Source organism: Panthera tigris, chromosome A1 (genome assembly GCF_018350195.1).
Source record: "Panthera tigris isolate Pti1 chromosome A1, P.tigris_Pti1_mat1.1, whole genome shotgun sequence".
NCBI lineage: Eukaryota > Metazoa > Chordata > Mammalia > Carnivora > Felidae > Panthera > Panthera tigris.
In genome coordinates this window covers 208,377,239-208,390,297 of record NC_056660.1, presented here as the reverse complement: position 1 = coordinate 208,390,297, position 13,059 = coordinate 208,377,239, and the positions used below count along the sequence as shown (strand labels likewise).

The 13,059-nt window shown below is 41.6% G+C and overlaps 1 protein-coding gene across 6 annotated transcripts in view; it reads right to left on the bottom strand.

Moving 5' to 3' along the window:
- The window catches only part of CPLANE1 (ciliogenesis and planar polarity effector 1), a 138,975-nt gene extending 126,715 nt beyond the window's left edge, over positions 1-12,260 (bottom strand). For all 6 annotated transcript variants that reach the window (XM_042996319.1, XM_042996351.1, XM_042996355.1 and 3 more), the window contains exons 1-2: positions 12,174-12,260; positions 3,378-3,498 (exon numbers count right to left, since the gene is read on the bottom strand). In XM_042996319.1, the coding sequence (XP_042852253.1) occupies positions 3,378-3,458 (81 nt within the window). In that variant the 5' untranslated portion in view covers positions 3,459-3,498; positions 12,174-12,260. The remainder of the gene's footprint in view (positions 1-3,377; positions 3,499-12,173) is intronic.
- Positions 12,261-13,059: the final 799 nt, after the last annotated feature.

The following is a 13,059-nucleotide window of genomic DNA, read 5'->3' as shown; positions in this document are numbered from 1 at the left end:
CAAGCTTTTTAATTATTTACACTAGGGGCACCTGGGTGGCTCAGTCAGTTAAGTGTCCAACTCTTGATTTTGGCTCAGGTCATGATATCATGGTGTGTGAGATTGAGCCCCTTACTGGGTTCTGCGCTGACATCAGGAGCCTGCTTGGGATTCTCTCTCTCCCGCTCTCTCTCTGCCCCTCCCCTGCTTGTCCATACGCTCTCTCTCTCAAATGTACATTTAAAAAAAAAAAAAAAACAGCATCTTTAAAAAGAAAGAAGAGACTAGAGGAAGTTAACGATATAATTTCTCACAGGAAATGACACTAACACTAAAACACCAATCGTTAAAATTTTCATAATTATTACCTATTCTAAGAGGATTTTATAGGCTTGCTAAATTTCCCTAAGGTGACAAATCTCTTCCATATATTGTGAATGGTATTCCTGGATTTCTGGTGTATCCTGGCCCAACTTTATCCTAGTTTTAAGGGGCATAGGGCATACTCATGAAAATCACAATGGTAAGAAAACAGTCCACTGACTGTTCCGGTAAGAAAGGATTCAGAAGATTAAATATTCCCTTTGGTTACAAAAAACAAAAATTTTTTGCACAGCACAGGAGGAAACCATCAACAAAAAGGCAATCTACTGAATGGGAGAAGATATTTGCAAATGATATGTTCAATAAGGGGTTAATATCCAAAGTATACAAAGAAATTATACAACTCAACACCAAAAAACCCCAAATAACCCGATTAAAAACGGGCAGAGGACCTGAATAGACATTTTTCTAAAGAAGATATACAGAAGGTCAATAGATACATGAAAAGATGCTCAATATCATATTATCATGGAAGTACATCAAAACCACACTGAGATATATCATCCTACACCTGTCAGAATGACTAGAATCAAAAAGACAAGAGGGGCACCTTGCTGGCTCAGTCAGTGAGCATGGGACTCTTGGTCTCAAGGTCGTGAGTTTGAGCCCCACATTGGTACTTACAAATAAAATATTAAAAAAAAAAAGAAATAACAAGTATTTGGCAAGGATATAGAGAAAAAGAAACACTTATGCACTGTTGGTAGGAATGTAAATTGGTGCAGCAACTCTGGCAAAACAGTATGGAGGTTCCTCAAAAAATTAAAAATAGAAATACCATATGATTCACTAATTCTACTACTGGGTATTTACCAAGGAAAACAAAAACTCTAATTCAAAAAGACATACACAGAGCCTGGAGCCTGTTTCCGATTCTGTGTCTCCCTCTCTCTCTGCCCCTCCCCCGTTCATGCTCTGTCTCTCTCTGTCCCAAAAATAAATTAAAAACGTTGAAAAAAAAAAGACATACACACCTCTATGTTTATTGCAGCATTATTTATAGTAGCCAAGATATGGAAGCAAGCCAGTGTCTATCAATAGATGTATGAATAAAGTTGTGGTATGGGGCACCTGGTGGCTCCTTGGTTAATTGTCCAGCTCTTGAATGCAGCTCAGATCATGATCTTGTGGTTCATGAGTTCGAGCCCTGCATCAGGCTCCGCACTGACAGCACAGAGCCTAATTGGGATTCTCTCTCTCCCTCTCTCACTGCCCCTCCCATGCTCTCTCTCTCTCTCAAAATACATGAATAACTTAAAAGAAGAAGAAGGAGGAGGAGGAGGAGGAGGAGGAGGAGGAGGTGGTGGTGGTGGTGGTGGTGGTGGTGGTGGTATAGGGGCATCTGGGTGGCTCAGTGAGTTAAGTGTCTGATTTCAGCTCAGGTCATGATCTTGCAGTTCATGAGTTCAAGCCCCACATCAGGTAGTGGAGAACCTGCTTGGGATTCTCTCTCCCTCCCTCTCTCTGCCCCTTCCCCACTTTGTGTGCACACGCTCTCTCTCAAAATAAATAAATAAACTTAAAAAAAAAAAGAAGAGGGGGCGCCTGGGTGGCTCAGTTGGTTAGGCATCTACTTCAGCTGAGATCACAGTCTCAAGGTTCATGAGTCTGAGCCCCCATCAGGCTCTCTGCTGTCAGTACAGAGGCTGCTTCAGATCCTCTGTCCCCCTCTCTCTCTGCCCCTCCCTGGCTCATGTTCTTTCTGTCAAAAATAAATAAACATTAAAAAAACAAGTTAAAAAAAAAAAGAAGTGATATGTATAAAATGGAATATTACTCAGTGATAAAAAAAGAATGAGACCTTGCCATTTGCAATAACATGGATGGACCTAGAAGGTATAATACTAAGTAAAATAAGTCAGTCAGAGAAAGACAAATATCATGATTTCACTTACATGTTGAATCTAAAAATCAAAATGAACAACAACAAAATAAACAGACTCTTAAATACAGAGAACAAACTTGTAGATGCCAGAGGGGAGAGGAGTGGGGAGATGGGCAAAATAGTTGAAGGGGATTAAGAAGTTCAAACTTCCAGTCATAAAATGTATGTTACCGATATGAAAAGTACAGCATAGAGTATATACTCAGTAATATTGTAATAGTGTTGTATGGTGACAGATGGTGACTGTACTTATTGTGATGAGCACTGAGTAATGCATGGAATTATAGGATATGTTGTACACCTAAACCTAATATAACATTGCACGTTAATTATATTTAAATTTAAAAATTCCTTTTGATATTTGCCATCTCAACCTTAAATGTAACAGGACAAGTTTTTTTTTTTTGAAAATAAAGTATTTCTTCTACACAGACCATTTAACTTTCTTGAGAAGCTAACTTGCTCAACATAAAAACAAACAAACAAACAAACAAACAAACAAATGGGCGCCTGGGTGGCTCAGTCGGTTAAGCATCCAACTTCAGCTCAGGTCATGATCTCGCTGTCTGTGAGTTCGAGTCCCGCTCAGGCTCTGTGCTGATAGCTCAGAGCCTGGAACCTGCTTCAGATTCTGTGTCTCCTTCTCTCCTGCCCCTCCCCTGCTCACACTTTGTCTCTCTCTCTCAATAACAAACGTTAAAAAAAATTTTTTTAATTAAAAAAAACCACAAACACAAAAAACTCTGTTCAGTGAGGTGATCCTGCTAAAGATGGTGTTTTGTTTTGTTTTTTTTATTTATTTATTTTTTAAAATTTTTTTAACGTTTATTTATTTTTGAGACAGAGAGAGACAGAGCATGAACAGGGGAGGGGCAGAGAGAGAGAGGGAGACACAGAATGGGAAACAGGCTCCAGGCTCTGAGCCATCAGCCCAGAGCCCAACGCGGGGCTCGAACTCACGGACCGTGAGATCGTGACCTGAGCTGAAGTCGGACGCTTAACCGACTGAGCCACCCAGGCGCCCCTGTTTTTTTTTTTTTTAAAGACCATAGAACATTCTATCTTAGAGGCAAAGTACACATTTAACACATTATTATAGCTGGTATTGTATGAAGAAAGAAAAACCTACCTGTCCTAACCAGGAGACTCGTGGCCAGGGCTTTTTCTGCTTGATACTTGTTGATGTCAAAACTTCTAATCTTATCTCCATGCTTCTTGCAATGACCAATTAGGTAAAAAGTCACAAGATGCTGTAAATAATAATAATAATAAGTAGCCCATAAGATTTACAAGGATTCTAATTTAGAATGTTCACAAAGTTTTGGTAAATCACTTTTTTCATCAGCTCAAGTTAACTGTCTTTTTAAGGTAAGATATAAAGAATGCATTCAGTATCTCATCTTATGTCTTGAATAGTCAAGCAAAATGTATTTGCTTTTTTCACAAGTTGTTTCTCGGGCTATGAAGATAAAAATAAACTAGGAAAAGATCTTGACAATGAAGTTTCTATGTGATATGCTTTTCTCAGTGCCATAGGTTGTATTTCCCAAAGATGGCCACAACAGTATCTCCCATCCTACATTCTCTTCCTCAACTATGACTTTGACACTTCTCTCATTGAGAGCTCTGCCCCATGCCTCCCTCATCCCTTAAAAGTGGGTGAGATTTTAGTTATTCTAACCAAGAGTAAAATGGAAGTGATGTTATACATTTCCCAAGGCTCAATCATAAAAAGCAATTATAGCTTCTACCTTACCCCCTGGAGTAATTACACTCTTGAAGCCTTCAATCGCCATATAAACAAACCACCCTGAGCCATCGAGCTGTAATAAAGTCCAAACTAGCCCACATAAAGATGAAGCCCCAAGAAAACATGTAGTGAAGATGCGTTAGCAAGTACCCATGCTGGGTATGGAGATAGTTGCAGTGGAAGCCAAGAAGAGTTTGTCAGAGCCCAAGCAGGGTGAGGAAAACATAATCCATTCTTGGGAGAATCCTGGGAGGATGTTCACACAGTATGACATGACAGTCTGGCACAGTGTGCTGGAGCCCAAACAGAGAGAAACACAGAAGTCACACTGAAAAGGATCCCACTGACCAAACTGAAAACAGCTGGAGGATCAAAACATATTACGGCAACGGACTTAAAATCCATAGAATAAAATAGAAAACCATGAATCCATAGAATTATGAATAAGTAAACAAATAAATTGAACATTTCATAAAAATGGCATATTTACATTGTTATAAAGTATAAAAATACCCTATAAGGTACTCATTAGTTACAAAAAAAGAGTAACTTTATGATGAAAAAGCCAGGCAGACTCCATTTAATCCAGTGATCAAAATGAAAATTATCAGAAATGGGACAACTGGAAATCATGTATCACCTAATAGGTAAAATGAGAAAAATTTCTGTGGCATCTGTGCTAAAGACACATAACCTGAATCTAATCACAAGGAAATATCAGGAAAACCCAAGTTAAGGGACATTCTACAAAATAACTGATCTGAAAACTTTCAAAAACCTTGAAAAGTTTCAAGGGTATGAAAGTCAGGAAAAAGATCAAGAAACTGGTCCCAGGATGCCTGGGTGGCTCAACTGGTTGAGCGTCTGACTCTTGATTTTGGCTAACGTCGTGATCCCGGGTCATGGGACTGAGCCCCACATCAGGCTCCACTGAGCATGGAACTTAAGATTCTCTCTCTCCCTCTGACCCTCTCCCCCACTGCATAGTCTCTCTCTCTAAATTTAAAAAAAAAAGAAAGAAAGAAAAAAAAAGAAACTGGTCCGAAGTGGAAAACCTGGTAACTAAATAAATTGCAATGAGTATCTTTTCATGATAAAAGACAATATTGGCAACAGGCAAAACTTAAATAGAAAGAGAAACTGAGGACGATATGGTTGTAATGTATGAATGCTAATTTTGATTTTGATGTGGTGTCTTCCAATTTTGGAGGTGAATGTCCTTGTTTGCAGAAAATACACACTAAAATATTCAGAGGTAAGGGAACATCAATCAGTTGGTCACTCTCAAATGGTTTGTGAAAAAAAGTTCTTTGTACTATATATGCAATTTTCCTGGAAGTTTCTGTTACAAATTAATTTTTTTTAATTCTCAAAATTGTGAAATCTTGAACAATGATGTAATTTGGTCATCGGTCTGGACTGTATTCAATCATTAACCATATTCTTTCCTCCTTTTTAAAAAATTCTATATTCCTGGGGCTCTAGGGTGGCTCATTCGGTTGAGCGCCTGACTTCAGCTCAGGTCATGATCTCACGGTTTGTGGGTTCAGGCCCTGCCTCGGGCTCTGTGCTGATAGCTCAGAGACCGGAGCCTGCTTCGGATTCTGTGTCTCCGTCTCTCTCTCTCTGCCCCTCCCCGACTCGTGCTTGCTCTCTCTCGAAAATAAATAAATGTAAAAAAAAAATTTTTTTTTTTAATTCTATATTCCTGGGGCACCGGGGTTGCTCAGTTGGTTCAGTGACCAACTTTGACTCAGGTTATGACCTTCCAGTGCATGAGTTCAAGTCCCGCACTGGGCTCACTGCTGTCAGCACAAGCCTGGTTCATATCCTCTGTCCGCTCCCCGCCCCGCCCTCCCCTATTTGTGCTTTTTCTCCCTCAAAAAAAATTTTTTTTAATTCTATATTTCTAATTCTATTTAGTTTACGAATTCCAAAATAGTTGAATTTATTTGGTATGATTAAAGATCTTTAAAAAGAAAGTAGCTGAACTTTTTAATAAAATAAGCTTTAAAAGAAAAACTATCCAAGTACAGCAAAGAGGACCTATTAAGATGTTAGCCAACCTCATATTTTATACTGTAACATTATGTTTTTCAATTACTCAGAACTCTAAAAATCTAAATGACTACTTCCTGAGACACTATTTTTATAAATTTTAAATATAACTAAAATTATAAATAAATTATTTAAAAAAGTGAACCAAAAGCAATAGGAATGATTTTATCAGAAAAGCATCATTTGTAGCTCCTAATGAAATAATAGGTCTAGTCAACAGTATCAGTGGTTGCTAAAACTATTAGGTGAAAGTAGTTCATCTGTAACAGATGAACTGACATGGCCTACACTCACTAATAAATCTTAAAATTACTATGAGACAGGGGCACCTGGGTGGTTCAGTCAGTTAAGCACTGGACTCTTGGATTTTGGCTCAGGTCATGGTCTTGCATTTCAGTGGGTTTGAGCCCCGAGTCAGGCTCTGAGCTGGCAGTGTGGAGGCTGCTTGGGATTCTCGCTCACCCTCTCTCTCTCTATCTCTCCCCTGCTTGCACTCTCTCTCTCAAAATTTAAAAAAAAAAATTTTTTTAAAGTTACTGTGAGACAAAGACATTATATCCCTCCTGATATGTTGCTACATAGATAGGAGGTACACAGAACCATCTATGAAATATTCTTTAAAAGATAAAAATTTTAAACTGAACCTTAATCTGTCTGACTCTAAACATCAATGAACAAGAAATAAAGAAAATAAAGGAACATATTAAATACACCAGGAAAATAAAATCAACCAAATTCATAATGTAAAAAATGCTATAGGATAAATGATGCAGTTGGTTCAACAAATAAATGGTATTTTAACGGGGGGAAGGAGTGGGGCACCTGGGTGGCTCGGTCAGTTAAGCATTTGCCTTTGGCTCAGGTCATGATTTCACAGTTCATGAGTTCAAGCCCCACCATCAGGCTCTCTGCTGCCAGTGCAGAGCCTGCTCTGGACCCTCTGTCCCCTTCTCTCTCTCCCCATCCCCTGCTGTCTCTCTTAAAAAATAAATAAACATTAAAAAAAATTTTACAGGGGAGAGGGAGAAGCTTATATATGTATTACATAGATATAGATATGCATATATGGGGTAACGTTAAGAGACATAATAACCAAATGTAATATACGAAGATCTATTTTGGACTTTAATTCAAATAAACCAGTTAGAAATAGATATTCAGCAGCTGCCAAAAGAATAAGGAAGGTCTAGGGGCGCCAGAATGGCTCAGTTGGTTGTGCACCCAACTCTTAATTTCAGCTCAGGTCATGGTTCCAGGGTTGTAGGTTCAAGCCCGGAGTCAGGTTTTGCACTGAGCATGGACCCTGCTTGGGATATTCTCTCTCATTCATTCATTCTCTCTCTCTCTCTCCCTCCCCACCTCTGCTTGCACTCTCCCTCTCTCTCTCAAAAAAAAAAAAAAAAAAAAAAAAAAAAAAGAATAAGGAAGATCTCTCTGATTTCTAGAATATATTGCTAATTGAAAAAAGTAAAGTGCAAAGGAATATACATAGGGGCACCTGGCTGGCTCAGTTGGTAGAGCAAGCAACTCTTGATCTTGATCTTGATCTTGGGGTCATGACTTCAAGCCCCATACTGGTGTGGTGCCTACTTAAAAAAAAGAGTATACCTAGTATACTACCTTATATGTAAAGAGATGAAAATAACATATGCATCATTTAATTTTGTAAAAAGAAAAAGAAAACAAAAATTAACAGGCTAATAACTAACTTCCACTGGGGGGAGGGTGACAAAGTGGAAAGGCTAGAAAGAGAGGGATACTTCTTAATATACCTTTTTGTATAGTTTTGATTTCTAGAATCATATTAGTAAAAACAAGAATGGAGGGGGTACATAAAAATACAAAGAGAAACAAATCTGACTATATTTCAAATAAGTAAAATAACCCCAATGAAGAAAAAAAGGATCAATTCAAGTAACTTTTTTTTTTTTATTTTTTTGAGAGAGACAGAGCATGAGCAGGGGAGGGGCAGAGAGAGAGGGAGACAGAATCCAAAGCAGGTTCCAGGCTCTGAGCTGTCAGCCCAGAGCCTGACGTGGGGCTCAGACCCATGAAATGCAAGACCATGACCTGAGCTGAAGTCGGAGGCTTAACCATCTGAGCCACGCAGGCACCCCCAAATAACTTTTAAACAGAATATTTTGACGATATGCTCTCAAACTGAAGATAAAAAGAACAACAAACAAATGTCAAATTCTTCTTGGTTGTTTTCCCTAGGGGTATAAATACAAAAATTATGAAGCTACTTTTTGTGTATTTAGGGCTGAGCAAATGAACATATGCATACATATATGTGTATGTTTGTGCATACATATGTGTATGACACACACACACACACACACACACACACACACACACACATACACACACACACACAGCTGTTGATGGGAGCCAGCATTCTCATTGAAGAAGGGGAAACAATTATAGAATGGGGAATGGGGAAAGGTAAAGAAAAGCCCTAAGAGGCTAGATTATAATTGGAAGTATCTGTATAAAAACTCATGATTTCTAGCTCTGTCCTCTAAAAGAGGCTAAGAGCAATGATATTCCAGTAGCAATGAGCAAACCTAGCACCCAGATTTTGGTTTCTAAACCAAAAAGAAACACCATTCCTCAGTAAAAGAAACCAGGACTCCTTGAAAAAACAGCTGATTTCAGGGCAGGGATAGAAAAGGAAACAGATGGACCTGGAACATTTTTTTGTTCCAAAGTTAAGGAAACAAACATATGATAGAGACATGTCAAAAGAAACAGGATCAAGATTGAAGGGCCAAATCCCCCAAATTTGAGACTCTCAGCATCAAAGAAGATGAGCAACAGGTTACAATCTATTAAATAAAAAATATGGGGCACCTGGGTGGCTCAGTCAGTTAAGCATCCAACTCTTGATATTGGCTCAGATTGTATCTCACCATGGTATGATCGAGTCAGACTCTGCACTAGGCATGGAGCCTGCTTGAGATTTTCTCTCTCCTTCTCCCTCTGCCTCTGCCTCTCTCTCCCCGCCCCACAAAAAAAAAAAAGAAAGAAAGAAAGAAAGAAGAATAAATGAGAGTGTTTTTGTGGATACTAACTGCACACATGCTGAACAAAGTTTGAAGTTTAAAACTTTCCTCCCTTCCTCTGTTTATACAAAATAAAATAACGAGTTTCTCAAAAAAAAAAAAAAAAAAAAAAAAAAAGAATAAATGAGGCCACACTGATTCAAGGGTAGATGTGGAAAACCACTATTTTAAAACTATCATAGTAGGGGCGCCTGGGTGGCTCAGTTGGTTAAGCATCCAACTTCGGCTCAGGTCATGATCTCGCCAGGTTTGTGGGTTCGAGCCCCGCATCGGGCTCTGTGCTGACAGCTCAGAGCCTGGAGCCTGTTTCAGATTCTGTGTCTCTTCCTCTCTCTCTGCCCACCCCCCCATGCTCATGTTCTTTCTCTCTCTGTCTCTCAATAATAAATAAACGTTTAAAAAAAAAAAACTATCATAGTAAAAACTAATTTAGGAAAGAACCATCAATGGATGCTAAATCAGGCAGAGGGAGGGGGAGGATTCTGATAAGGAACAAGATATTTATATAATCTAGAGGTACTGGGGCACCTGGATGGCTCTCTCGGTTGAGGGTCTGACTCTTGATTTCAGGTAGGTCATGATCCCAGGGTCATGGGATTGAGCCCCGTGTTGGGTTCCAGGCTGGGTGTGGAGCCTCCTTAAGGTTCTCTCTCTCTCTCAAATATAAATATAAAATATATAATATATATATTTTTATAAAACATATATAAAACATATACATATATACACACACACACAATCTAGAGGTATTTCCCCACAAATTACAGCTGACCCTTGAACAGAGGTTTGAACTATACAGGTCCACTTATACACAGATTTTTTCAATAAATCTAATATAGTACTCCAAATGTGTTTTCTCTTCCTTATGATTTTATTAATACAATTTTCTTTTCTCTAGCCTTAAGAATACATTATATAATTCACACAAGATACAAAATATGTGTCATTTTTGTTATTGGTAAGGCATGGTCAACAGTATACTATTAGTTCAGTATTTTGGGATTCAGCAGACTTTCAACTGCTTGGGGGGAGGGGGTGGCACCTCTAACACCCATGTGGTTTAAAGGTCAACTGTACTTAATTGGAAAATAAGGAGAAAATAACTGTTAATAGAAAAAAAATGAGAGTGGAAAAAAGGGATAACATCTTAACCTGTAAGAGGGACACATGCTCCTCTGATTGTGATAATGTGAAGACATGACATTACTTCTATAGTATTCCAACCAAAAAATTCAAACCTAACTCTATTCATGAGGAAACTCATATCGAAGAATATGATATAAATGGGCTCTTATTCCTTAAAAATATCAATATCATGAGAAACAAAGGCTCAAGAACACTCCAAGTTAAGGAAGATAAACAATATAAGGCAACTAAATGAAATAAAATAAACTGGGGCGCCTGGGTGGCTCGGTGGGTTAAGCGTCCAACTTCGGCTCGGGTCATGATCTCGCCGTCCATGAGTTCCAGCCCGCGACGGGCTCTGTGCTGACAGCTCAGAGCCTGGAGCCTGCTTCAGATCCTGTGTCTCCCTCTCTCTGTGACCCTCCCCCGTTCATGCTCTGTCTATCTCTGTCTCAAAAATAAATAAACGTTAAAAAAAAAAAAAAAGAAATAAAATAAACTGAACTGTATCTTGTACTAGAAAATTTATTATAAAGGATATTATTGTGACAACTGACAGAACTAGAAATATGGATTATAGCACAGATAAAAGTAATTAAATTTCCTGAATTTGGTAAATGTACTTATGTAAAAGTGGTAAGAGGCATGACGCATGCAAGCCATTCTCAAATAGTTCAGAAAAAACAATGTGTGTGCACAAGTATAAAGAAAAGAAAAAAGCATGGGCAAAATATAAACAAAGGGTTCAACTGGGTAAGAGTACAGGAATTCCTTAGTATTATTCTTGTAATTTTTCTGTAAACCTGAATTTCAAATTCAAAAAAAAGAGGAGATTGGAATATGACAGGGTATTAGATGTTATTGAGGAATTAATGTTATTTTGGGGAGTATGTGGTAATTCTGAGTTTTGGGGGGGGGTGGTTAATGTCCTTACGTCTCCTAGATAGGAGAGACACAGTATACACCTAAGTATTTATGCCAGGAATTTGCTTTAAAATACTCCAGATGTATCGCCATAGATAAGCCTCGCAACTAAAATGTAAAGGATAAAAAGCTCAAGATGTGAAGACAGCCCTACAGGATTTGATGATGGATGGTCTTTCACCTGTCGTAACTATAAAAGATGTTCTCACCTCCTGTTAGGTGGCAAAGATTATTTCTGCCTCATGGTGAACTGGCACTCGAAACACTAAAGCTACAGATAACATCATGAAACAAGTACAATTAACTAACGGAAGAAAGAAATAAAAAAGAAATTCAATCACACAAGGTATGTTAGGAGGGAAAATATGGTTAAGTCTACCCTAAAAAAGTACGTTTATTCAGAACACACTGGAGAACACAATTTCCCGAGAAAAAGAGTCTAAGAAATCGGGTCCATTCATTCACCAGTGCTCAATTCATACCAAAGAAAAGCAAACAGAAGTTTTCGCCACGACCACCCCGCACAGGTCATCAGGTCATGTCCAGAGACCCCTCTGGGGTTTTCCACCGGACCCTGCAGCGTAGGCTTGGCGGGGACAGCCGCCGTCTCCCCCGCGAGGTGCTCAGTGCGGTGACCACGGGGACGCACAGGGGTGGACGACCAGGAGGGGGTCCCCGCCCAGGGCTGGCGCGGACCGGAGTTCGTCCCGCGCCGGCCGGAGGGCGACCCGACCCCGGAGCTCCCGCGCCTCCGTCAGCCTGCGGATGCTGCGGCGCAAGAGCGACGCGGGGAGGCTGGGGCAGGCCGAGGGAGAGGCAAGGGCCCGGACAGGGCAGCGGGGAAGGACGAGGGGACGGGGTGCGGCAGGAGAAGGCGGGGGGAGGTCGCGCACCGGCCAGACGCTAGGGTGCGGGTTGGACCCGAGGAGCCCGCGGACGCCGGCGGCCCAACGTGCGGGGAGGGGGCTGGGGCCACAAGCGGCAGGAATCTGCCCTTAGTTACCTCCGCCGGGGCTCCTGGCCCGTCCGGGGCGGGGAAGGCGTGGCCGAGGGCGAAACGGGCAGCGCTGCGAGGAGGCGGGAGGGCGACGGCCACGGGCCCAGCGGGCCACCGGACGCGAGCCTGTACCCTGGCGACCGCGGCGGGCGGGGAAGGAGACGGCGGGCACCGCCAGGGCGCCTGCTCGGAGCCGCCCGGGAGCGCGGGCGGGAAGCTCGCGATGCTCCTCCTTCCCTCCTCCTCTTCCAGGCTCTCCAGGTTCCCGCCCCTCGTCCTCCGAGCCGCCCCTCGACTCCGCACCCTCTCCCGGCCTCCTTGCCTCCGCCTCCCGCTCCCGGTCTCCTCCGCGGGCTCCCGCCGCTTCCCCGCCCCCCCCGCCCTTCGGTCTCCTCAGCTTCCGCCGGGGGTTCGTTACTCTCGCCGGCGCGCTTCCGAGGCTCGCGTCTTGCGTGCCCGGGAACTGTGCAGCGCTTTTCAGAGAAACTGTTTAATAACCGACTGATGGGCCACTCGCGGGACGTCCCCTCTCGTGGGGAGTCCTCCCCGGACCCGAAAACAAAAGGCCCCCCACAGACCCGGTGGGCAACCTACAGCACTAAGGGAAGTGTGTCTGTGCTCGCCATCCTAGTGACTTGTTCGTCTCTGACACTGTTTTGGCTTCCTTTGCCCCAGTCCTGGGTCCAGCCGACTGACTCGGGACAGGGGTCACGAACAAGCAGCCCGGTCTAGCCTGGAAAAGCATTTTTTTCTGTAACTTAAATTTGAATGCCTTAGGCAGTGGCATGCTCTGTTTTCCCTCCTCATCTTCCTTTTCACATGTTGAATGTGAGAATTATTTGGAGAGCTTTGAAAAAACATTGGCGCTCGGGATCCACTACTAAGGAGTTTG